Raw genomic sequence first — 26,236 nt, forward strand, 5'->3', positions numbered from 1 at the left:
CTGCATCTCCATACTGTGCCTCTCAGTACCTGTCCAGGGATGGGATTGGATCTAGCAGCCTTGTTGGGCAGGGCCATGGTATCAGGCAGGGTCATGCTGTTATCACTGTTAGCACGCAGGAGGGGGTGGGGGTGAGGGTGAGCCACGAGGAGAGGGATTGTGCGTGCACTCTCTCCTCTTTTGGGAGCATACTTTGGGAATTCCAGAAAGGGCACTGAGAAAAGAGAGTGACAGGTAGGTGGGAGAGCAGTGAGGTTAGTGCAAGAGGGGTAGAGAAAGAGGGAGGGAATATTGTGAGAGTGTGAACGATTACCAACCAGACCCAAGTGATTCGGATGGAAAGACAATACTTAAGCAACACGGATGGACTTGAACACCACCCACACAACCCTGAAACTGGGCAAGCAATCATCAAAAGGATCACGAGGTAAAAGGGGATACTTCGGGATTTGGGCAATGAAGCCCTTTATGTACTTCCTCAGAGTCAGGTGAACTCATGGATATCATTTTCATGTCTCTGCATCCAGTATGAAAGAAGTTTTGCGGGCCAATGCTAACTAGCACAATAACTGGAGGTCTATAGTCTATGGTAACAGCTAGCTATTGGGGCGGCAGGTAGCCTAGTGGTTAGAGTGTTGGGCCAGTAATCGAAAGGCTGCTAGATCTAATCCCCGAGCTGACAAGTTAAAAATCTGACATTCTGCCTCTGAACAAGGCAGTTAACCCACTGTTCCCTGGTAGACCGTCATCGTAAATAAAAATGTGTTCTTAACTGACTTGCCAAGTTTAAAAAAAATAAAAAGCTGTTACCATAGACTCCCAGTCATTCAGCTAACGCCAGTTAGAAACTTCCTTGGAAACTGCACATAAATGGTATCCACAAGTTCAGGCCACCTCTGAACCAACACAGTGCTTTCAGAAACAAAATAGTTTGCCAAATGTCCAGGGATTAGCCTCTATTCTGATCCAATGCACCACATCAAATACTATCTATCAGTGTGATAAAACAACTCAATACGATGACAAAAGACAACATATATTGTGAGTCAAAGGTTGATTGATGAAGCAGAACATTCATACCAAATGATGCACTGAAAGGTGTTTTATAGCAGACAGAACAAAATAAATATAATAGACACTCATGCATCAAAACACACTATCAATCACTCCCGAATCTGAAGATAACCCAAGTGGAGGACCAAAACTTACCTACATCTGCATCTCTGTGATTTTTGATGATTTCCCCGATTTCAAAATGGCCTGACATTACTGCTACCTTCAAAACACAAACACATGTAGACACACAATTAAATGCAACTGTGCAACACTCCCCCAAATACATGCACCAGGTACAGGAACAATTCTACAAAAACACAGATTTTAATAAATGCTTTGCAAATAATACATTTAAAAGAAGTAACTGATTTTTGACTCAATGGTTTATTTACCTATTTATTTTATTTTTTAATTTCACCTTTATTTAACCAGGTAGGCTAGTTGAGAACAAGTTCTCATTTACAACTGCGACCTGGCCAAGATAAAGCAAAGCAGTGCGACACAAACAACAACACAGTGTTACACATGGAATAAACAAACATACAGTCAATAACACAATAGATAAAGTCTATAAACAGTGTGTGCAAATGGCGTAAGGAAGTAAGGCAATAAATAGGCCATAGTAGCGAAGTAATTACAATTTAGCAAATTAACACTGGAGTGATAGATGTGCAGATGATGATGGGCAAGTAGAAATACTTGTGTTTTTTTTTAAACAATATGGGGATGAGGTAGATAGTTGGATGGGCTATTTACAGAGGGGCTGCGTACAGCTGCAGCGATCGGTAAGCTGCTCACATAGCTGATGCTTAAAGTTAGTGAGGTAGATATGTCTCCAACTTCAGCAATTTTTGCAATTCGTTCCAGTTATTGGCAGCAGAGAACTGGAAGGAAAGGCGGCCAAAGCAGGTGTTGGCTTTGGGGATGACCAGTGAGATATACCTGCTGGAGCTCATGCTACGGGTGGGTGTTGTAATGGTGACCAGTGAGCTGAGATAAGGCGGAGATTTACCTAGCAAAGACTTATAGATGACCTGGAGCCAATGGGTCTGGCAACGAATATGTAGCGAGGGCCAGCCGACGAGAGCATACAGGTCACAGTGGTGAGTGGTATTTGGGGCTTTGGTGACAAAACAGATGGCACTGTGATAGACTGCATTCAGTTTGCTGAGTAGAGTGTTGGAGGCTATTTTGTAAGTCGAGGATCGGTAGGATAGTCAGTTTTACGAGGGTATGTTTGGCAGCGTGAGTGAAGTAGGCTTTGTTGCGAAATAGGAAGCCGATTCTAGATGTAATTTTGGATTGGAGATGTTTAATATGAGTCCGGAAGGAGAGTTTACAGTCTAGCCAGACACCTAGGTATTTGTAGTTGTCCACATATTCTAAGTCAGAACCGTCCAGAGTAGTGATGCTAGTCGGGCGGGAGGGTGCGGGCAGCGACCGGTTAAAAAGCATGCATTTAGTTTTACTAGCGTTTAAGAGCAGTTGGAGGCCACGGAAGGAGTGTTGTATGGCATTGAAGCTCGTTTGGAGGTTTGTTAAAACAGTGTCCAAAGAAGGGCCAGACGTATACAGAATGGTGTCGTCTGCGTAGAGGTGGATCAAGGAATCACCCGCAGCAAGAGCGACATCGTTGATATATACAGAGAAAAGAGTCCGCCCAAGAATTGAACCTTGTGGTACCCCCATAGAGACTGCCAGAGGTCCGGACAACAGGCCCTCCGATTTGACACACTGAACTCTATCTGAGAAGTAGTTGGTGAACCAGGCGAGGCAGTCATTTGAGAAACTAAGGCTGTCGAGTCTGCCGATAAGAATACAGTGATTGACAGAGTCGAAAGCCTTGGCAAGGTCGTTGAAGACGGTTGCACAGTACTGTCTTTTAGCGATGGCAGTTATGATATCGTTTAGTACCTTGAGCGTGGCTGAGGTGCACCTGTGACCGGCTCGGAAACCGGATTGCACAGCGGAGAAGATACGGTGGGATTCTAAATGGTCAGTGATCTGTTTGTTAACTTGGCTTTCAAAGACTTTAGAAAGGCAGGGCAGGATGGATATAGGTCTGTAACAGTTTGGGTCTATAGTGTCACCCCCTTAGAAGAGGGGGATGACAGCGGCAGCTTTCCAATCTTTAGGAATCTCAGACGATATGAAAGAGAGGTTGAACAGACTGGTAATAGGGGTTGCAACAATGGCGGCGGATAATTTTAGAAAGAGAGCGTCCAGATTGTCTAGCCCAGCTGATTTGTATGGGTCCAGGTTGTGCAGCTCTTTCAGAACATCTGCTATCTGGATTTGGGTGAAGGAGAACCTGGGAAGGCTTGGGCAAGTAGCTGCGGGGGGTGCAGAGCGGTTGGCCGGGGTTGGGGTAGCCAGGAGGAAAGCATGGCCAGCCGTAGAGAAATGCTTATTGAAATTCTCAATTATCATGGATTTATCGGTGGTGACAGTGTTTCCTAGCCTCGGTGCAGTGGGCAGCTGGGAGGAGGTGCTCTTATTCTCTATGGACTTTACTGTGCCCCAAAACTTTTTGGAGTTAGAGCTACAGGATGCAAATTTCTGTTCTGTCCTGACTTCCCTGAAAAGTTGCATATCACGGGGACTATTTGATGCTAGTGCAGTCCGCCACAGGATGTTTTTGTGCTGGTCGAGGGCAGTCAGGTCTGGAGAGAACCAAGGGCTATATCTGTTCTTAGTTCTACATTTATTGAAAGGGGCATGCTTATATGGATGGTGAGGAAATTACTTTTAAAGAACGACCAGGCATCCTCTAATGACGGGATGAGGTCAATATCCTTCCAGGATACCCGGGCCAGGTCGATTAGAATGGCTTTCTCGCAGAAGTGTTTTAGGGAGCGTTTGACAGTGATGAGGGGTGGTTGTTTGACCGCGGACCCATAGCGGATGCAGGCAATGAGGCAGTGATTGTTGAGATCCTGATTGAAAGAGCAGAGGTGTATTTGGAGGGCAAGTTGTTCAGGATATTATCTATGAGGGTGCCCATGTTTACAGATTTAGGGTTGTACCTGGTGGGTTCCTTGATAATTTGTGGGAGATTGAGGGCATCTAGCTTAGACTGTAGGACTGTCGGGGTGTTAAGCATATCCCAGTTTAGGTCACCTAACAGAACGAACTCTGAAGATAGATGGGGGGCAATCAATTCACATATGGTGTCCAGGGCACAGCTGGGAGCTGAGGGGGGTCTATAACAGGTGGCAACAGTGAGAGACTTAATTCTGGAGAGATTCATTTTTAAAATTAGAAGCTCTAAATGTTTGGGCATAGACCTGGAAGGTATGACAGAACTTTGCAGGCTATCTCTGCAGTAGATTGCAACTCCTCTCCCTTTGGCAGTTCTATCCTGAGGGAAAATGTTGTAGTTGGGGATGGAAATCTCAGAATTTTTGGTGGCCTTCCTAAACCAGGATTCAGACACGGAAAGGACATCAGGGTTGGCAGAGTGTGCTAAAGCAGTGAGTAAAACGAACTTAGGGAGGAGGCTTCTGATGTTAACATGCATGAAACCAAGGCTTTTAGGCTTACAGAAGTCAACAAATGAGAGCGCCTGGGGACACACAGGGCCTGGGTTAACCTCTACATCACCCAAGGAACAGAGGAGTAGGATGAGGGTACGGCTAAAGGCTATCAAAACTGGTCTTCTAGTACCGTCTAGTACCTATAACAACACTGATCACATTTGGCGTAGTCAGCAGTATATATATATACATATATATACATATATATTTTTTTTAAACTGAAAACATGAAGTTGTTATTGATACCTGAAAGGGGGTTTGTCCATGCTTGTTCTTCATTTCCTTATTGGCACCTCTGTAGAGCAGAACACGAACACAGCTTTCCTGATAGGCCAGAAAGAAAGTCGCTGTCTTAAGGCCCAGTGCAGTCAAAAATGTAATTTCCTGTGTTTTATTTCTATTTCCACAAATTGTGAAAATGATGATAATGCCCTTTTAGTTTAAGAGATGTTTTTAAAGGCCACCTTAAATTTCAGCCTGTTTTTGGTGGGAGGGAGTTTTGGTAAATTAGTTAAAAGACCAATAAGAAAGAGATTTACAAGCCTCTCTGACAATAACAGCAAATGTAATGTTTTCCCCACCCCACTCAAACCACTCACAGGCAGTCCTAGCAACATACATGCTTGAGAAATTGCTCTTTGCTAAGAAACTATTTGTTTATTTTTTTTAACCATTTTAATTGTAAAGGTACTTCATTGCTAACCAGAAATTATCTGGTATTTAGATAAAAATGGCTGCATTGGACCTTAACTTGATTCAGGACTAAAATATCGTACAGTAGTTTTGAAACTCACATACCAGTTTCTTTAAGTTCAACTTTGAATGGACACACACACTCGTTTTTGCATATTTTAAATGGTACTTACCTTATTATACAGGGCACAAATGTGAAGTGCGGTGTTCCCTGAGGCATTCTGAGAAGTGGTATCTGCCCCATAGAACAGAAGGTGCTCCAGGTGCTGGGCAAAACCATTCTGGCAGGCCTTGGGGGAGGGTGTGTAAAGAAAGTATCTAAATATGACAATTATTAGCAATAGAAAATCTCAGGGGTTGTAGAAGGATCATCACGTCGCAATCAATTTCAAATGAATGAAATATACTGTATGTAGCAACATTTGTGACAACGTGAAAGATAAACAGAATAGAAAGACATAGAGTTGATGAATACCTGAACCATTGCAAAATAAAATGATATAAACACGCTTTTGACTTCCCCTTCTGCTTAAAGGTTTCCTCTTTCTTTTTTGAACTTGAAATAACACAAGAAACCAAATTAAAGAAGTACCACAGGACACTTAAACTGGTGAACAGCACAGCACAGAAAAAAGAGAGGAAATGATGCAGAGATAGAAGATGTCAGCATGAGATGGTATCTAATGTCTATTCGCATTGGACTCAACAGTTACATGAGATGAATGTATGGATTTGGCACTTGGGAAGGATCACTGTTTCAGGAAGTAATGACCAATCTCCCCTTTCTTTCTTTTTTTCTTTTTTTTTCTGGACCACTTTGAGACCATGGAAGGTCATGACCCTAAGTGTTACTCTTCCCCCAACTTCATGACTTAAAATCAAAGTATTAATGGATTACATGATGAGTACCTTGTGTATTTCTTGCATTCCAAATTCCTCTTCGTCCCTGAGCTGTGGAGAGAAAGGAAGAGCGGAGGAAAGGGAATGAATGGAAAGAGATGAGTGAGAGTGTTTCTCAATGGAGGAGAAAGGAGAGTAGAGAAAGAGGGATGAAATGTTTAGGACATGGGACAGGACAGGAGACTGAAAGTAAAGTAAAAACCTAATGTACTATACCAACGTATGATAATTCACAGAAGACAAAAATATGAATAGACATAAAAAAAACAGTATACATGTCACCTTCCACAAATGATCCAGTTATTGCGTGTGACTAACACATTTCAGTTCATTACTATAGCTACCGCCTTGGTCCAGTCAGTGTACTTTTGTAGATATCAGATCTCTATGGCAAGACACATCCCTCAGCCAATTTTAGTCAAAATAGGGCCAGTGCTGTCTGTGACATTGTTTGTGACGATCATACGGATGGAGATGATTCTTTTTTTTCTTTTTTAGGGAAATTGATCTGCTTTAGACAGCCAGACGGATACCTGGTGAGACTCCTCCCAGCCGTTTTCATCTCTCACTCCCAGTCTGGCCCTGTAGTAGAGTAGGGTCTCGCAGCAGGAGGTGTCGCCACCTATCAGCACTGAGTGGTACAGCGGGGTCAGGCAACATCTGTCTTTGTAATCAGGAGACGCTCCCAGGGACAGTAGAGCCTGGCAAGAAAGGAGAAAATACATGCGTATTAATGTGTTTGTGTTTGTGTGTGTGTGTGTGTGTGTGTGTGTGTGTGTGTGTGTGTGTGTGTGTGTGTGTGTGTGTGTGTGTGTGTGTGTGTGTGTGTGTGTGTGTGTGTGTGTGTGTGTGTGTGTGTGTGCGTGTGTGTGTGTGTGTGTGTGGAGTCCTAGTTACCAGCAGCGCAACATGATTGTGTGCCCTGACAGTCTTGTGTACAGCTGTCAGTCCATCTCTGGTTCTGAAGTCGACATGGGCCCCACCTTGAACGAGCGCCCTGATCCCCTCCACTGTCATACCAGATTGCACCGCCACAGACAGAGGAGACTCTGAAGAGGAGGGAGCGAGAGAAAGGAAGGAGGGGGAAATGGAGGATCAAGAAGAGAGGGAGGGAGCAGGGAAAGAGTTTGAGATTATGGGGGTTGTTAATATCGGTAATGATCATTTGACTGAAAACAGTGTCAGAGTCATGCAGTGGTAACCCTATCAAGCTAGTTTTCAACTCACCTCCATTGTCAGGGTCATGGTAGTTTGGGTCGAGACCTTTGTCCAGGACCTTTGATATCTTATCTAATGATCCACTCACAATGTAGTCCATGAACTTTTTCAGACTCGCCTGCAATGGAAGATGTTCACTGGACATTAAAAACATTGGTCTGCCATAAGCTTTAATTTTCAAAGCTGTACAAACATGTTTCACCTACAAAAAGGGACATAGGAAGTACCTTGGTGTGCAGTTTAGTAAGTAGTTTTTCATCCAGGTTTGTTTGTTTGTATACCCTGGTCTTGTACCTAAACTGTGGAACAGAAAATATTTGCAGTAGAACCAAATCTTTAAAATCCTCTGAAGGATGAAACACGTTATTTTCATACTCCTGGCTTCGACCTTGCCTAATCTAAACACCGTAGTCCTTCTGGAACCAACTCTAGCCCTGACCTCTTACATATTTGGAACCCCACCCAGGTCATAAAGACCCGCAACAGACACACCACCAGAGGGCATCATAATATCAGTGCATGGGTATCACTGTACTGTGTATTGGTTTCACAATAAGTGGAGCTCCGCAGTGAAAGGTCGAAGCACTACAAACACACAAAAAAAGCACATTTATATAAATAGATCGATCCAAATGTGTTTTGACCTACGAGCTTGTTGTGGTTAAGGTTGAGGTCAAATCCATGCGTATCAAGTCAGTTCAAGAAAATGCAATGAAAATCTGACTTGGGGGCAGCCCATTAGTCTTGGTGAGTTTTTAAATGCACTCCCTGAAAAGGATACAAATACATTACCGTTCAAAAGTTTGGGGTCACTTCGTTTTTGAAAGAAAAGCACATTTTTTGTCCATTAAAATAACATCAAATTGATCAGAAATACAGTGTAGACATTGTTCATGTTGTAAATGACTATTGTAGCTGGAAACGGCTGATTTTTAATGGAATATCTATAGTTGAAGTCAGAAGCCAAGTACATTTAAACTCAGTTTTTCATAATTCCTGACATTTAATCCTAGTAAACGTTAGGATTACCACTTTATTTTAAGTGAAATGTCAGAATAATAGGAGAGAATGATTTATTTCAGCTTTTATTTCTTCCATTACATTCCCAGTGGGTCAGAAGTTGACATACACTCAATTAGTATTGGGTAGCATTGCCTTTCAATTGTTTAACTTGGGTCAAACGTTTTGGGTAACCTTCCACAAGCATCCCACAATAAGTTGAGTGAATTTTGGCCCATTCTTCCTGACAGAGCTCATGTAACTGAGGCAGGTTTGTATCTGTCTGTAAACAATTGTTGGAAAAATTACTTGTGTCATGCACAAAGTAGATGTCCTAACCGACTTGCCAAAACTATAGTTTGTTAACAAGAAATTTGTTCTCTCTCTCTCCTTCTCTCTCCTCTCTCTTTCTCTTGAAAAATTAGTTTTAATGATTCCAACCTAAGTGTATGTAAACTTCCGACTTCAACTGTACATAGGCGTACAGAGGCCCATTATCAGCAACCATCACTCCTGTGTTCCAATGGCACGTTGTGTTAGCTAATCCAAGTTTATTATTTTGAAAGGGTAATTGATCAGTAGAAAACCCTTTTGCAATTATGTTAGCCAGCTCCTAGCACAGTTAGCACATATAGCACCCGCAAAACACCAGTCTCAACGTCAACAGTGAAGAGGCGACGCCGGGATGCTGGCCTTCAAGGCAGAGTTCTTCTGTCCAGTGTCTGTGTTCTTTTGCCCATCTTAATCTTTTATTTTTATTGGCCAGTCTGAGATATGTCTTTTTCTTTGCAACTCTACCTAGAAGGCCAGCATCATGGCGTCGCCTCTTCACTGTTGACGTTGAGACTGGTGTTTTGTGGGTACTATTTAGTGAAGCTGCCAGTTGAGGACTTGTGAGGCGTCTGTTTCTCAAGCTAGACACTCTAATGTACTTGTCATCTTGCTCAGTTGTGCACCGGGGCCTCCCACTCCTCCCACTCCTCTTTCTATTCTGGTTAGAGCCTGTTTGAGCTGTTCTGTGAAGGGAGTAGTACACAGCATCGTACCAGATCTTCAGTTTCTTGGCAATTTCTCGCATGTAATAACCTTCATTTCTCAGAACAAGAATAGACTGATGAGTTTCAGAAGAAAGGTCTTTGTTTCTGGCCATTTTGAGCCTGTAATCGAACCCACACATGCTGATGCTCCAGATACTCAATTAGTCTAAAGATGGCCAGTTTTATTGCTTCTTTAATTCAGAACAACAGTTTTCAACTGTGCAACACAATTGCAAAAGGGTTTTCTAATGATAAATTAGCCTTTTAAAATTATACACTTGAATTAGCTAACACAACGTGCCATTGGAACACAGGAGTGATGGTTGCTGATAATGGGCCTCTGTACCCCTATGTAGATATTCCATTAAACAAATCAGCTGTTTCCAGCTACTATAGTCATTTACAACATTAACAATATCTACACTGTATTTCAGATCAATTTGATGTTATTTTAATGGACAAAAAAAGTTGTTTTTCTTTCAAAAACAAGTACATTTCTAAGTGACCCCAAACTTTTGAACGGTAGTGTATTATTATTGCATCACTCTCTAACATCCAGGGTCTCCCATCAAAATACCTCCAGGTAAGGCACCCCTTTCTCAAAGGACTGTGGGTAGTCTCGGAGGCAGCGCTCCTCCTCCAGGAACATGGCGTCTCGACCCTCTCCGGCGGGCTGGAAGAGGCCATAGTTGTAGATGTCCCACAGTGGCTCGCTCAGCGAACAGACGACCTGCTGCTTGGCACTCCACACCGTGAAGTCAGGGTCAAACTGCAGACACCTCTGACAGAGGGAGGAGATGAGAGACGAGAAAGCACAGTGGACAGTTAATAGGTATGAAAATCATGAGTGTATTATTTTCAAGGTGGTGTGTGTGTGTGTGTGTGTGTGTGTGTGTGTGTGTGTGTGTGTGTGTGTGTGTGTGTGTGTGTGTGTGTGTGTGTGTGTGTGTGTGTGTGTGTGTGTGTGTGTGTGTGTGTGTGTGTGTGTGTGTGTGTGTGTGTGTGCATGTGTGTGTGCATGTGTGTGCGTGCATGCGTGTGTGAGTGTTGGATGGAAGCAAGGATTGGGGCAAAGGTGAGTTCTACATTTTAAATGCCATTTGATTTGGCTGGAATGTGTATAATTAGCTTGACATACATTTTGTGATCCAAATCTAAAGCATCATGGCAGTTAATTATTTATAATATGGTGACATTTTAGCAACAAGGTTGTATTAACGGCTTGTGATTGACAAGAGTTTGTTTTAAAAGTAGACATAGAAAGTACTTTATGGAAACTGATTTGACCTTTCTATCAATGGCCTTTTACTGGTCTCATTGAAAACTGACAATTATCATGTTTACTCTACTTGAAATGAACAAATACTGATCTAGCATACTAACCATTGAGCATCAAATGTGCTCATTCACTGCAAAGCTACTGATTCGCTATCACCATTCTGACTCATTTGTATACAAATGAAATGTGTGTAAATTATTAATCAGTCGCCATGTCTATGAACTATCTAACAAGACTCAAGACACACAATGAAACTCAATAGTTACTACCCAGAGTACAACACTCACTCTGTCAACTAAACCAATTATCTGCCTTAGCCATAACCTTAGACCTGCATTGCAATCAATGGAAGACAGAGATTTCCTTCATAGACTTCTTTGGAGGATAAAGCCCCCCCCCCCCCCCCCCCCATTAATTTGATTTTACGCTGATGTCAATAGAGTATATTTCCATATTATTGTTTTATTTTTGGGCGGGGACAACATTTTCTATAGTTTTCTCCCCCTCTGTCTATCCGTTTGATACTGTAGCCAACAACACATGGCGAGATCATTAGAGGAGCAATGTACCCGTTGCCATAGCAATGCCGTCCCTTGGAGGAAATACCTGAGTGTGTGTGTCTGTGTGTCTGTGTGTGAGAGAGACGTGTGTATGCAAGACGTATGGTGTGTGTGTTTGTGTGTGATTCCTGGGAGAGAGCGGAACTTCAGGAAGTATTTACACCCGTTGACTTTTTCCACATTTTGTTGTGTTACAGCCTGGATTTAAAATGGATCAAATTGAGATTTTTTTGTCACTGGTTTACACACAATACCACATAATGTCAAAGTGGAATTACTGTTATTCACAATGTGCATTGAATAACACATTCATTAATGGCAAAAAAAGACAGTCAAACAATTCATCACCAGGAATAAGGTTTTGAAGTGTCTGTCCTATATCTAGTCTAGTAGATATAGACTACCAGTCAAAAGTTTGGACACACCCTACTCAAGGGTTTTTCTTTATTTTTACTATTTTCTACATTGTACAATAATAGTGAAGACATCAAAACTATGAAATAACACATATGGAATCATGTAGTAACCAAAAAAGTGTTAAACAAATTAACATATATTTTATATTTCAGATTCTAAAATAGCCACCCTTTGCCTTGATGACAGCTTTGCACACTCTTGGCATGCTCTCAACCAGCTTCATGAGGAATGCTTTTCCAACAGCCTTGAAGAAGTTCCCACATATGCTGAGCACTTGTTGGCTGCTTTTCCTTCACTCTGCGTTCCAACTCATCCCAAACCATCTCAATTGGGTTGAGGCCGGGTGATTCTGTAGGCAGGATCATGCTGTGAGGATGTTTTTCAGCGGCTGGGAGACTAGGGACTCAGGATTCACCTTCCAACAGGACAATGACCCTAAGCACACAGCCAAAACAACGCAGGAATGGCTTCGGGACAAGTCTCTGAATGTCCTTGAGTGGTCCAGCCAGAGCCCGGACTTGAACCCGTTCATACATCTCTGGAGAGACCTGGAAATAGCTGTGCAGCGACGCTCCCCATCCAACCTGACAGAGCTTGAGAGGATCTGCAGAGAAGAATGGGAGAAACTCCCCAAATACAGGTCTGCCAAGCTTGTAGAGTCATACCCAAGAAGAATCGAGACTGTAATCGCTGCCAAAGGTGCTTCAACATAGTACTGAGTAAAAGGTCTGAATACTTATGTAAATGTGATATTTAAGTTTCAGATTTGTTCAAAATTTGCAAACATTTCTAAAAAAAAAATGTTTTTGTGGTATTGTGTGTAGATTAATGAGGGAAAAAAACAATTGAATCAATTTTAGAATAAGGCTGTAACTTAACAAAATGTGGAAAAAGTGAAGGGGTCTGAATACTTTCTGAATGCACTTCATATATGAGTGTGACACTTCCACCCTATCATTCTGTTGTTTCTGACAGGGCTCTTCTGGGATGCTCTCAGCAGCTATCCTCATTGCATGAAATATAGCATTGTTCAGACATTAACTGTGTAACGGCTGTCGCTCTCCTCATCCTCAGACGAGGAGAGGAGAGAAGGATCATCAGATCAAAATGCAGCTTCAGGGAAATAAGCCATCTTTTTATTTAACACGATGATGATGGCAACACGAGAAACAAAACACTTTCAACTTTACAAAACAAGAAAACGAAGTCAACGAAACCTGAACATAAACTTACATAACTACACGTAAACTCACGGACAGGAAACAGACGACATCGAAACGAAAACGAACAGCCAAACAGTCCCGTATGGTACATACATTACACGACACAGGAGACAATCACCCACAAACAAACAGTGAGAACACCCTACCTAAATATGACTCTTAATTAGAGGAGAACGCAAAACACCTGCCTCTAATTAAGAGCCATACCAGGCAACCAAAACCAACATAGAAACAGATAACATAGACTGCCCACCCAAAACACATGCCCTGACCTAAACACATACAAAAACAACATAAAACAGGTCAGGACCGTTACAGAACCCCCCCCCCTCAAGGTGCGAACGCCGGGCGCACCAGCACAAAGTCCAGGGGAGGGTCTGGGTGGGCAGTTGACCACGGTGGTGGCTCCGGCTCTGGACGCTGTCCCCACACCACCATAGTCACTCCCCGTTTCTGTCTTCCCCTCCCAATGACCACCCTAAAACTCACATCCCCTAAATAAACGGCCAGCACCAGGAGAAGGGGCAGCACCGGGACAAAGGGCAGCACCGGGACAAGGGGCAGCACCGGGACAAGGGGCAGCACCGGGACAAGGGGCAGCACCGGGACAAGGGGCAGCACCGGGACAAGGGGCAGCACCAGGATAAGGGGCAGCACCAGGATAAGGGGCAGCACCGGGATAAGGGGCAGCACCGGGACAAGGGGCAGCACCGGGATAAGGGGCAGCACCGGGACAAGGGGCAGCACCGAGACAAGGGGCAGCACCGGGACAAGGGGCAACACCGGGACAAGGGGCAACACCGGGACAAGGGGCAGGTCCCGGCTGATATACTCTGGCAGATCCTGGCTGAGGGACTCTGGCAGGTCTATGCAGGCTGACGGCTCTCGACGCTCATGGCGGGCTGACGGCTCTCGACGCTCATGGCGGGCTGACGGCTCTCGACGCTCATGGCGGGCTGACGGCTCTCGACGCTCATGGCGGGCTGACGGCTCTCGACGCTCATGGCGGGCTGACGGCTCTGGCTGCTCATGGCTCGCTGGCGGCTCTGGCAGATCCTGTCTGGTTGGCGGCTCTGGCAGATCCTGTCTGGTTGGCGGCTCTGGCAGATCCTGTCTGGTTGGCGGCTCTGGCAGATCCTGTCTGGTTGGCGGCTCTGGCGGATCCTGTCTGGCGGACGGCTCTAGCGGCTCCTGTCTGGCGGACGGCTCTAGCTGCTCCTGTCTGGCGGACGGCTCTAGCTGCTCCTGTCTGGCGGACGGCTCTGTAGGCTCATGGCAGACGGGCGGCTTTGCAGGCTCATGGCAGACGGGCGGCTTTGCAGGCTCATGGCAGACGGATGGCTCAGACGGCGCTGGGGAGACGGATGGCTCAGATGGCGCTGGGGAGACGGATGGCTCAGATGGCGCTGGGGAGACGGATGGCTCTGGCCGGATACGGCGCACTGTAGACCTGGTGCGTGGTGCCGGAACTGGAGGCACCGTGCTAAGGATAAGCACCTTCCTACTAGTGCGGGGAGCAGGGACAGGGCACACTGTATTCTCAAAGCCCACTCTATACCTGATGCGAGGTACCGGCACTGGTGACACCGGGCTGAGGACAAGCACATCAGGATTAGTAGGGGGAGAAGATACAGTGTGTTCAGGGCTCTGGAGACGCACAGGAGGCTTTGTGCGTGGTGCCGGAACTGGAGGCACCGAACTGGATACACGCACTACAGAGAGAGTGCGTGGAGGAGGAACTGGGCTCAGGAGACGCACTGGTAGCCTAGTGTGTAGTGTAGGCACTGTAGGTACTAGGCTGGGGCGGGGAGGTGGCGCCGGAAATACCGGACCGTGGAGGCGTACTGGCACTCTTGAGCATTGAGCCTGCCCAACCTTACCTGGTTGAATGCTCCCGGTCGCCCAACCAGTGCGGGGAGGTGGAATAACCCGCACCGGCCTATGTAGGCGAACCGGGGAAACCATGCGTAAGGCCGGTGCCATGTATGCCGGCCCGAGGAGACGCACTGGAGACCAGACGCGTTGAGCCGGCCTCATGACACCTGGCTCAATACCCAATCTAGCCCTACCAGTGCGGGGAGGTGGAATAACCCGCACTGGGCTATGCACTCGTACAGGAGACACCGTGCGCTCTACTGCGTAACACGGCGCCTGCCCGTACTCCCGCTCTCCACGGTAAGCCTGGGAAGTGGGCGCAGGTCTCCTACCTGCCCGTGGCCCACTACCTCTTAGCCACCCCCCCCCCCAAGACATTTTTGGGAATTACTTACGGGCTTTTTGGGCTTCCGTGCCAGACGCGTTCCCTCATAGCTCCGGTTCCTCTCTCCGGTAGCCTCTGCTCTCCTTAGTGCCTCCAGCTGTTCCCATGGGAGGCGATCCCTACCAGCCAGGATCTCCTCCCATGTGTAGCAACCCTTTCCGTCCAATATATCGTCCCATGTCCATTGCTCCTTCTTTTCCTGTCCCTTACTCCAATTACTCCGCTGCTTGGCTCTGGAATGGTGGGTGATTCTGTAACGGCTGTCGCTCTCCTCATCCTCAGACGAGGAGAGGAGAGAAGGATCATCAGACCAAAATGCAGCTTCAGGGAAATAAGCCATCTTTTTATTTAACACGATGATGATGGCAACACGAAAAACAAAACACTTTCAACTTTACAAAACAAGAAAACGAAGTCAACGAAACCTGAACATAAACTTACATAACTACACGTAAACTCACGGACAGGAAACAGACGACATCGAAACGAAAACGAACAGCCAAACAGTCCCGTATGGTACATACATTACACGACACAGGAGACAATCACCCACAAACAAACAGTGAGAACACCCTACCTAAATATGACTCTTAATTAGAGGAGAACGCAAAACACCTGCCTCTAATTAAGAGCCATACCAGGCAACCAAAACCAACATAGAAACAGATAACATAGACTGCCCACCCAAAACACATGCCCTGACCTAAACACATACAAAAACAACATAAAACAGGTCAGGACCGTTACAAACTGCTGAGAGGTGTATCAATGTACAGAGATGTATGTTGTAGTGTTGGAGGGGGAGAAATTGATACAGTTACATATTGGGATATTATTTTTGATGATATATCGAAATATTATTGTTGACAATATCGCAACAATATTTTTGCGCTAGTCGTCTGTACCTGCACCAAAATTCCAGTATTTTTCGTTCATAGCTTGTTCTCCATCTTCTTTTTAAGTAGTGAGCCAATTTGTTTTTCAGCACCTTTATTTCCATGACTGATCAAAACAAATGTTCTCATGGGCTCACTCTTGTCCCTCTGCAGCAGACATATGGTGAGCAATATGTTTGGAACATCGAATTGCAATACTTACAGAATCGTGAGAATCGCAATACATGTCATATCGGCACCAAAGTATCGTGATAATATCGTAACGTGAGGTCTCTGGGAATTCTCATCCCAAGTATGTTGTTTGTGACCTTGATCCCCCTCTTTTTACCTATTCATGCCTCTTTTTGTCTCCCTTTCTAACATCATGTGCTTCTCTCTCTCTCCTTCTCTTTCTCTCTCCTCTCTCCTTCTCTTTCTCCTTCTCTTTCTCTCTCCTCTCTCCTTCTCTTTCATCTCTCCTTCTCTTTCTCTCTCCTCTCTCCTCTTTCTCTCTCCTCTCTCCTTCTGTTTCTCTCTCCTCTCTCCTTCTGTTTCTCTCTCCTCTATCCTTCTCATTCTCTCTTCTCTCTCCTTCTCTTTCTCTCTCCTCTCTATTTCTCTCTCCTCTCTATTTCTCTCTTCTCTCTCCTTCTCTTTCTCTCTCCTCTCTCCTTCTCTTTCTCTCTCCTCTCTCCTTCTCTCTCCTCACTCCTATTTCTCTCTCCTCTTTCTCTCTCCTCTCTCCTCTCTCCTCTCTCTTTCTCTCTCCTCTCTCTTTCTCACCCCCTCTCTCCTTCTCTCTCCTCTCTGTCTCCCCTTCTCTTTCTCTCTCCTCTCTCCTTCTCTCCTCTCCTCTCTCCTTCTCTTTCTCTGTCCATCTCTCTATCTCTCTTGGAACAATTATATTTCCTGTGCGAGGTACTTTAAGTTGTTTGTTGGGGTGGGTAGTGGGTAGTCTAGGATGCCCCGTGAGTGACAGTGCTTTAAGACCAAGACACCAAATGCCCTCTTTTGTGTTCACGCCCTCCTCAAACTCATTAAAACTCTATTAGATAATTAGCAATTACTGTTATATTGAGGGCAGATCAGCTGACATGTAGAACAGTTAGGAATGTTCTGGGAATTGGAGTACGGAGAAGAATCATACCGGGGGAGGGGTTAACAAAGGGTACCCGTTCTCACCTGAAATGCAGCTACAGTGTGGAGCAAGGGGGTTGGCCAACTCTCACCCACAATCACACCTATCTATGCGGTACTGAGAAAGCATCTATCGCTTCAAATCATTGCTAACTTTAATGAGAAGTGAGAACACGGTCAATTACTTTGGATTATTAAGTGAGCCGTGTTTAGCACTTGCATGTAGCCTAACCTGAGTCAAGTCTCTGTTCTGCATAGATTCATAACCCATGTGAGAGAGACGGTTGTTCTGAATGTAGTATGGTTCCCCTCAGCATTGATCTCTGGCCTGGGCTTGGCTGTTACGCTGTATGTATCCAATGATAGTAATGTGAGAAGAATATAATAACAGCTTGACATAATTGTACTTAGCAGTACCATGAAACATGCACCTACTGTCTGTTTGATGTCAGGGATTCCAATGCGGAACACCATCATGGTCAGGTGAGTGTCCTCTATGGGCGCCACTGTGGTCATACTGCGCTCCATGTGAGCGCGTCTCTTCTGGGTCTGAGTGGACGGGACCGGGTGATACTGCTGGTGATTGGCTGGGATGAGATGGTGTTGCTGCTTTTGGGGGGCCTGATTGGATGTATAGGGGATGCCTCTATTTCTTGGATTGGCTGGCCTCAGTGTCCGGTCTCCTCTCTGTCTTCCAACCACAATGGCCGAGGGTTTACCTCCCTCCCATTTACCTTCGCGTGATTGTCTGCCTCCCTTTATCTCCATCTCCTCGAGCCCTTCTATCCCTCCATTCTCCTTCTCTCTACTCTCCCCCTTTCTGTTCTCTCGTCCCTGCTCCTCTTCCTCTTCCTCATCCTCCCCATATTTGTCATCCTCCCCGGGATAATAGTGTTTGCTATTTCCCAGCATCCTTCGCTGTGCAGGGTCACTGCAGAGAGAGCCAGGTGACATTGCTGTCGTGGCAACGTGACATGGCTGTCCCGTGCGACATTGTCTTCACCCCCGAAAACATGCTGTGGAGGAGAGAGGGACATAAAGGGTTAAACAAATGGCTAATTAACACATTAACTGACAACACTCAAATCAACACACTTCTCAAACCGTGAGAAAATAAATTAACGCATAAAATGTAAAGCATTTGGTATTAACAGTAGCGTAGGCATATGCAATAGAAGTAAGTAATAACTCATTGGTGACATTGGTTTCTCACATAGCCTAGGTGAATGAGTGCTGGTCCACATTTTACATTTTGCTGTCGGGAATACACGGGGGAATAGGGCTGATGAAAGACGGCCTATATATAAACTCTATGAATATTTGCAGGTTCATTGCAGGAGAGAGAGGACAGGCAGTTTAGTATTGAAAATGGTCAAGAGCTTTGTGCTTCGTTTTTTAATGGTCTTCTTGTCTTCTTGTTTTCTCTCTAGTGAAACTAACAGCAAGTTGCCCAGTTTAATAATGCTGTCCTTTCATGAGCATTTGGCTGGGACAGCCCTCCATATGCTTTGTACTGGTTTCACTATGAGATGTAGTCTGGCTACAGGGCCTGCTATCATGCAGAGTTGGATCTTGCCCAAAAAGTGTCTTAACGATGGTGGATGGAGTTGGGATTCCCCACTGCCCTATTGGCAGTTTTGAGGTCGGAATTGAAAATGAAGGCGGTGAGCCCCACATACTGTAGATGTGAATCTGTAGACTCAAATGGACAGACGGAGCTCAATAAAACATCACGACGCCACAGGGACAGCATTCATTTTAGACTAGTAGCAGGCAAACTGACACAGAAGGGCCGCTTCTGGAAAGCTCATGATGCTTTAAGAATTACAGACATTAAAAAAGCACAGACACATCACTCACATAGGTTTACATGGCAAACATGATAGATAGGTTCTAGTGTTTTCAACCAGTGTTTGTGTTAGTACCACTGAATGACAGTATGCTGGAGGTATGTTTGATGCATGCAGATCAATAGGGTCTGTTCATGTCTCAGTACCCATAAGGCAAACAGGAAGCATACCCATTGAATAGCTGCGGTGTAAAGAGGATGTGAAACCGAGGATTGAGCATGGTGGGAAAGTGATCCCCAAGGAGCCAGTGAGTGACGGGGATGGCCACTTCACCCTGAGCAACTGTCTGTCAAAGGAAGTGAGGCGGGCAGGACAGAGAGATGAGCCGGCCGGCTAGAGAATGGTGAAGAAGGAAATGTGTCTCTAACCACTTCAGTAAACACACATTCTACACATTATAGAGGGGGCTCAATGACAATCACTTAGAAACAAAGCATCAACACATGCAAAAAGAACTGCTAGAACCACCTATGAAATGGACAAAGCTACCGTTCATCCAACACTCTAGTTGTTGTTGGCGGCATTAGATTCGACATTCCCGAACCACGCCTCACATTGACGGTGATGGCGTCTATAATTCACGTGTTGCTAAACCGCAGCGTGTTAACGCTTAGAGCATTTCAGGAGGTTACCGCCGTCATGAAATGAACAAGGAGGGACGGAGATAGGCTGATTTATGTGCATTGTCTCGTTAAATATTGAAGAACTTGGGAGTCTGCACTGGAGGAGAGAAGAGAAGAGAAAGACAGACAGAAGGTAGACAGGCCAATGGAGCGCCAAAGAGCCAACTTATTGGGGAGGGAAAGAGAGAGAGTGAGATGTATTCTGCATAAAGCAGAGTAATCAGATTGAGGGAGAAATAGAGAGTGAGAACAATTGGGCGGTTGGAAGGGTGACGAGAGAAAGTTGAAGAGAGCGCTGAGAGGAAAAGTAGGATATAAGCGAAAGTGACTGGATGAGGAGCGATGAGAGGAAGAACTCATTGGGAAACAAGGAGTGTAAGAGATGGTACTGGAAATAGGCCTACGTCACAAGTTTGAGCAACATTTACAATCACAATAGGTACTGAAGCCTCATGAACCTCCCAATAAAAGGATAAAACTCTTATGATTTCAAAAACGGAATACATCACACTTGTTGGCTTGCGCTGCATGACCAATTGTACATGGAGGGCCCTCAGCACCATCTGACGACTGTGTTTTTGAAAGGCTGCTGAAGTTGGCGAGAGAGGCTGCCAAGGGGAAAATTGAATGATCTGAAAATTAGGGCCTAAGCTCACAGGTCGGAACTCTGATTAGCACCATAAACCCTGGTGGAAACCTGGAGAAAGGGATTGGAGCTCAAACGGGGTCTTTAACAGGGGATATGGGGAACAGAACATATGGGTTCACTAAGGTGTGTAGCCAAGGGGAGGGAGAAGGAGTTGAAAATAAGAGGAGGATCAGAGGAGGATTAATCATGATAACGAGGAATAAGATGAATTGCCCTCCTTCAGGGCCCAGGAAGCAAAGATGGCTAGCTGGTTTTGGGGAAAGGTTCCGTCATATATTTTTCTGCCATCTTTCTTTTCATCTTCACGTTGGAAAATAGTATCTAGAGCTCATCACTTGTGCATCTTGCAACAAAGTCACAATGACTTTGGGCTGGCATTGATGTCTCACCACCCTCAGTAGCTGTGTAAACAACCATAGACTCCAAGACATGATGCTGTATACAGTGCATTCGGAAAGTATTCAGACCCCTTCACTTTTTCCACATTTTGTTACGTTACAGCCTTCTTCTAAAATGGATTAAATATTTTTTCCCCCTCATCAATCTGCACACCATACCCCATACTGACAAAGCAAAAACAGTTTTTTAGAATTTTTGCAAATGTATTATAAATCAAAAGCTGAAATCATACATTTACATAAATGTTGACACCCTTCACTCAGTACTTTGATGAAGCACCTTTGACAGCGATTACAGCCTCGATTCATCTTGGATAAAACTCTACAAGCTTGGCACACCTGTATTTGGGGAGTTTATCCCATTCTTCTCTGCAAATCCTCTCAAGGTCTGTCAGGTTGGATGGGGAGCGTCGCTGCACAGCTATTTCCAGGTGTCTTCAGAAATGTTAGATCAGGTTCAAGTCCGGACTCTGGCTGGACCACTCAAGGACATTCAGAGACTTGTCCCGAAGCCACTCCTGCGTTGTTTTCGCTGTGTACTTAGGGTCATTGTCCTGTTGGAGGGTGAACCTTCACCCCAGTCCGAGGTCCTGAGCTCTCTGGAGCAGGTTTTCATCAAGGATCTCTCTGTACTTTGCTCCGTTAATCTTTTCTTTGATACTGACTAGTCTCCCAGTACCTGCCGCTGAAAAACATCTCCACAGCATGATGCTGCCACAAACCATGCATCACCATAGAGATGGTGCCAGGTTTCCTCCAGACGTGACGCTTGGCATTCAGGCCAAGAGTTCAATCTTGGTTTCATCAGACCAGAGAATCTTGTTTCTCATGGTCTGAGAATCCTTTAGGTGCCTTTTGGCAAACTCCAAGCGGGTTGTCATGTGCCTTTTACTGAGGAGTGGCTGATTGGTGGATTGATGGAGTGCTGCAGAGATGGTTGTCCTTCTGGACGGTTCTCCCATCGCCACAGAGGAAGAGGAACTCCCCATCGGGTTCTTGGTCACCTTCCTGACCATGGCCCTTCTCACCAGATTGCTCAGTTTGGCTGGTCAGCCAGCTCCAGGAAGAGTCTTGGTGGTTCCAAACTTCTTTCATTTAAGAATGATTGGGGCCACTGTGTTCTTGGGGACCTTAAATGCTGCAGACATTTTTTGGTACCTTTCCCCAGATCTGTGCGTAGAACACAATCCTGTCTTAGAGCTCTATGGAGAATTTCTTCGACCTCATGGCTTGGTTTTTACTCTGACATGCACTGTCAACTGTGGGACCATATAGAGACAGGTGTGTGCCTTTCCAATTCATGTCCAATCAATTGAATTTACCACAGGTGGACTCCAATCAAGTTGTAGAAACATCTCAAGGATGATCAATGGAAACAACAAGCACCTGAGCTCAATTTCGAGTCTCATAGCAAAGGGTTTGAATACTTATGTAAATAAGGTAAATAATTGTTGTTGTTTTTTTACACCATTTTTCGTTATATCCAATTGGTAGTTACGGTCTTGTCCCATCGCTGCAACTCCTGTACGGACTCAGGAGAGGCAAAGGTCGAGAGCCCTGCATCCTCCGAAACATAACCCAGCCAAGCCGCACTGCTTCTTGACACAATGCATGCTTAACCCGGAAGCCAGCCACACCAGTGTGTCGGAGGAAGCACAGTACACCTGGCGTGCATGAGCCCGCCCCGCCACAGGAGTCGCTTTCCTAGAGCGCGATGGGACAAGGAAATCCCGGCTGGCTTCGCCTCGTGGGTCTCCCTGTCGCGGCCGGCTGCGACACAGCCCGGTATCGAACCAGGATCTGTAGTAATGCAGTGAGGAGGCGACTCCGGGATGCTGGCCTTCAAGCCAGCGTTCCTGTGTCCAGTGTCTGTGTTCTTTTGCCCATCTTAATCTTTTATTTTTATTGGCCAGTCTGAGATATGGCTTTTTGTTTGCAACTCTACCTAGAAGGCCAGCATCCCGGAGTCACCTCGTCACTGTTGACGTTGAGACTGGTGTTTTGCGGGTATTATTTAATAAAGCTGCCAGTTGAGGAATTGTGAGGCGTCTGTTTGTCAAACTAGACACTCTAATGTACTTGTCCTATTTCTTAGTTGTGCACCGGAGCCTCCCACTCCTCTTTCTATTCTGGTTAGAGCCTGTTTGAGCTGTTCTGTGAAGGAATTAGTACACCGCGCTGTACGAGAGCTTCAGTTTCTTGGCAATTTCTCACGTAGAATAACCTTCATTTCTCAGAACAAGAATAGACTGACGTGTTTCAGAAGAAATGTCTTTTGTTTCTGGCCATTTTGAGCCTGTAATCGAACCAACAAATGCTGATGCTCCAGATACTCAATTAGTCTAAAGAAGGTCAGTTTTACTGCTTCTTCAATCAGAACAACAGTTGTCAGCTGTGCTAACATAATTGAAAAATACTCAATTAGTATTTGGTAGCATTGCCTTTAAATTGCATAACTTGGGTCAAGCGTTTTGGGTAGCCTTCCACAAGGTTCCCACAATAAGTTGGGTGAATTTTGGCCTATTCCTCCTGACAGAGCTGGTGTAACTGAGCCAGGTTTGTAGGCTTCCTTGCTCGCACACCTTTTCAGTTCTGCCCACAAATTTTCTATAGGCTTGAGGTTAGGGCTTTGTGATGGCCACTCCAATACCTTGACTTTGTTGTCCTTAAGCCATTTTGCCATAACTTTGGAAGTATGCTTGTCCATTTGGAAGACCCATTTGCGACCAAGCTTTAACTTCCCGACTGATGTCTTGAGATGTTACTTCAATATATCCACATAATTTTCCTCCCTCGTGATGCCATCTATTTTGTGAAGTGCACCAGTCCCTCTTGCAGCAAAGCACCCCCAGAACATGATGCTGCCTCCCCCCTGATTCACTGTTGGGATGGTGTTCTTCGGCTTGCAAGCCTCCCCCCTTTTTCCTCCAAACATAACGATGGTCATTATGACCAAACAGTTCTATTTTTGTTTCATCAGATCAGATGACAATTCTCCAAAAAGTACGATCTTTGTCACCATGTGCAGTTGCAAACCGTAGTCTGGCTTTTTTTATGGCGGTTTAGGAGCAGTGGCTTCTAACTTGCTGAGTGGCCTTTTAGGTTATGTTGATATAGGACTCGTTTTACTGTGGATATCGATACTTCCAGCATCTTCACAAGGTCCTTTGCTGTTGTTCTGGGATGGATTTGCACTTTTTGCACCAAAGTATGTTAATCTCTAGGAGACAGAACACGTCTCATTCCTGAGCGGTACGACGGCTGCGTGGTTTCATGGTGTTTATACTTGCTTACTATTGTTTGTACAGATGAACGTGGCTTCAGGCGTTTGGAAATTGCTCCCATCCACAGGTACACCTCCAATTGACTCAAATTATGTCAATAAGGCTATCAGAAGCTTCAAAGCCATGACATCATTTTCTGGAATTTTCCAAGCTGTTTAAAGGCACAGTCATCTTAGTATGTAAACTTCTGACCCACAGGAATTGTGATACAGTGAATTATAAGTGAAATAATCTGTCTGTAAACAATTGTTGGAAAGATTACTTGTGCCATGCACAATGTAGATGTCCTAACCGACTTGCCAAAACTATAGTTTGTTAACAAGAAATTTGTGGAGTGGTTGAAAAATGAGTTTTAATGACTCCAACATATGTTTATGTAAACTTCCGACTTCAACTGTATGTTGGCAAAATACATCCCTGACCGTTCTCACTGCAAAAAAGCTGCAGATTAGGAGCAGCGAACGGAGGGGTGGGTGTATATGTCTGTGCGTCAACTTGCAGCGGGCAGCCAAGTCTGCTGTCACTCAGTCAGAATGTGCATTAGGTTAATCTACCCTTGCCCCAGAAATACAGCTTCACTATATCCAATCAGAGCAGCAGGATCAACGTACAGCCCTCCCTTCTCTTTACAGACAGGCAAACTAGTCAGTTGAGTTATTTAGACCACATATGACTGACTTGAAGACAGTACAGAATGGTTTAGAAACTCTGTGACTGACTGACATGAGAAATATGCTTGCTGGCACCTGAAAATAACTTTTTTTTCACGGATAATTACAGAACATACTCGGATCATAATCGTATCCAGAAAATTGCCCATATCCGTAACGATACTTGTTTTGTCTGACTATTCGGCACACCCCTATATGAAAGTTAACTGTGTTTGTGTGTGATCAGTGGTGGATTCATTCCGCCGATTCTGTTGAAAAACGTTTCTTAAATGGCAGCAAATGGAACGAAACGAAAATAAACATAACTGAATTTGTCCAATAGGAACTCTTGTTTGCAACTGTTGGACTAATGATTACACCCTAGATCAGCTAGATGCAAGGCAAAATTGTGCAAGGCTGTATTGAATGTGTCGATGTCTGTCGCCTTGATTTCTCAAATTTCTCTCGACCTCATTCATAGGTTAGGTTGTAGCAACCTCATGATGGGTATAGGAAAAATGTGAGTATCATGTTGTTGCCTAAACCTATCGATGTTACATTGAGCTGAGGGAATGGAATATGAATGACAGTTATCCAATATGTTGTAAGAGAAAAAAATAATTGTCCTCCCTCATCTTAAACAGCACCAAACACTATTGTGCAAAACGCTGCATCATATGATGCAAAATGCATCATACAAGCTGTATTTCTATATTTTGAAAGTTCTATGTATTGAAAACTTGATAGGTGACATGCAAAATATTTTGGGACTATATCAATGATGGACTAATAAAACAAATACCAAAAGATCGTTTTGGGGTGGAATTTTCCTTTAAAGGCACAGCATTCCACTCTCTTTCACACTCACTCTCTCCTCTCTCTCGCTCTCTATCTCTATGTAGGACAGAGCGTGAGTATAGATATATTTTCAGTGTATTGGTCCCCAGAAACTAGAATAGGAGAGTATCCAAGGAACAGATTGTCCCACTTTTACGTCCTGTGAAAGTGGAGCGGCCAAGTTCTGTCCTCCATATCCCTCTCTTTCACTGGGTCTCCATCTTTCTACCTCTTTCACGCTGCTAGTCCCCTCTATTTAGACATGGAACAGTTAGGGATGTGCTGTAGCCTAGGTCTATTACAAAAATAGAGAGACTGACGGAATAAACACTTTTAATGAGACAGGGGGCGTTGATAAGTTATATGGGAGGTACTGTACTTATGAGTGGGTCATTAGCCATCGAAGTGGGGAGTGGTCAGAGTTATCAGAGGTCTGACGTAGATAGTTACTCCCATGAGAGAAGATGAGGAGGAAGAGCTACAGTCGCTAGTGAAAGTCTACACACCTCTTGCACAGTCCTCACATTTTGCTGCGTTATATATATATTTTTTTATCTCAAAACGGAATAAATTGGATCTTTTTCCTACTGATCTACACAAAGTACTCAACATTTTCAAAGTTAAAGAAAATTATAGATAATTTTCCAAATTGATAACAAACTTCAAAAAACATATGTCTTCACACCCCAGAGTTAATACTTGGTGGAAGCAAATTTGGCAGCCATTACAGCTGTGAATAATTTGGAATAATATTCT

General features: G+C 44.7%; 1 protein-coding gene across 1 annotated transcript in view; it reads right to left on the minus strand.

Annotated features, from left to right (window-relative positions):
* LOC129856355 (SH3 and multiple ankyrin repeat domains protein 2-like) overlaps positions 1-26,236 on the minus strand; it is a 59,925-nt gene that overhangs the window by 19,656 nt on the left and 14,033 nt on the right. The window contains exons 2-12 of the mRNA XM_055924365.1: positions 17,625-18,205; positions 10,016-10,219; positions 7,630-7,701; positions 7,412-7,520; positions 7,082-7,233; positions 6,718-6,885; positions 6,194-6,235; positions 5,458-5,574; positions 4,838-4,915; positions 1,210-1,276; positions 30-214 (exon numbers count right to left, since the gene is read on the minus strand). Coding sequence (XP_055780340.1) covers positions 30-214; positions 1,210-1,276; positions 4,838-4,915; positions 5,458-5,574; positions 6,194-6,235; positions 6,718-6,885; positions 7,082-7,233; positions 7,412-7,520; positions 7,630-7,701; positions 10,016-10,219; positions 17,625-18,143 — 1,713 coding nt within the window. The 5' untranslated portion in view covers positions 18,144-18,205. The remainder of the gene's footprint in view (positions 1-29; positions 215-1,209; positions 1,277-4,837; positions 4,916-5,457; positions 5,575-6,193; positions 6,236-6,717; positions 6,886-7,081; positions 7,234-7,411; positions 7,521-7,629; positions 7,702-10,015; positions 10,220-17,624; positions 18,206-26,236) is intronic.

This window comes from Salvelinus fontinalis, chromosome 1 (genome assembly GCF_029448725.1).
Source record: "Salvelinus fontinalis isolate EN_2023a chromosome 1, ASM2944872v1, whole genome shotgun sequence".
Taxonomy (NCBI): domain Eukaryota; kingdom Metazoa; phylum Chordata; class Actinopteri; order Salmoniformes; family Salmonidae; genus Salvelinus; species Salvelinus fontinalis.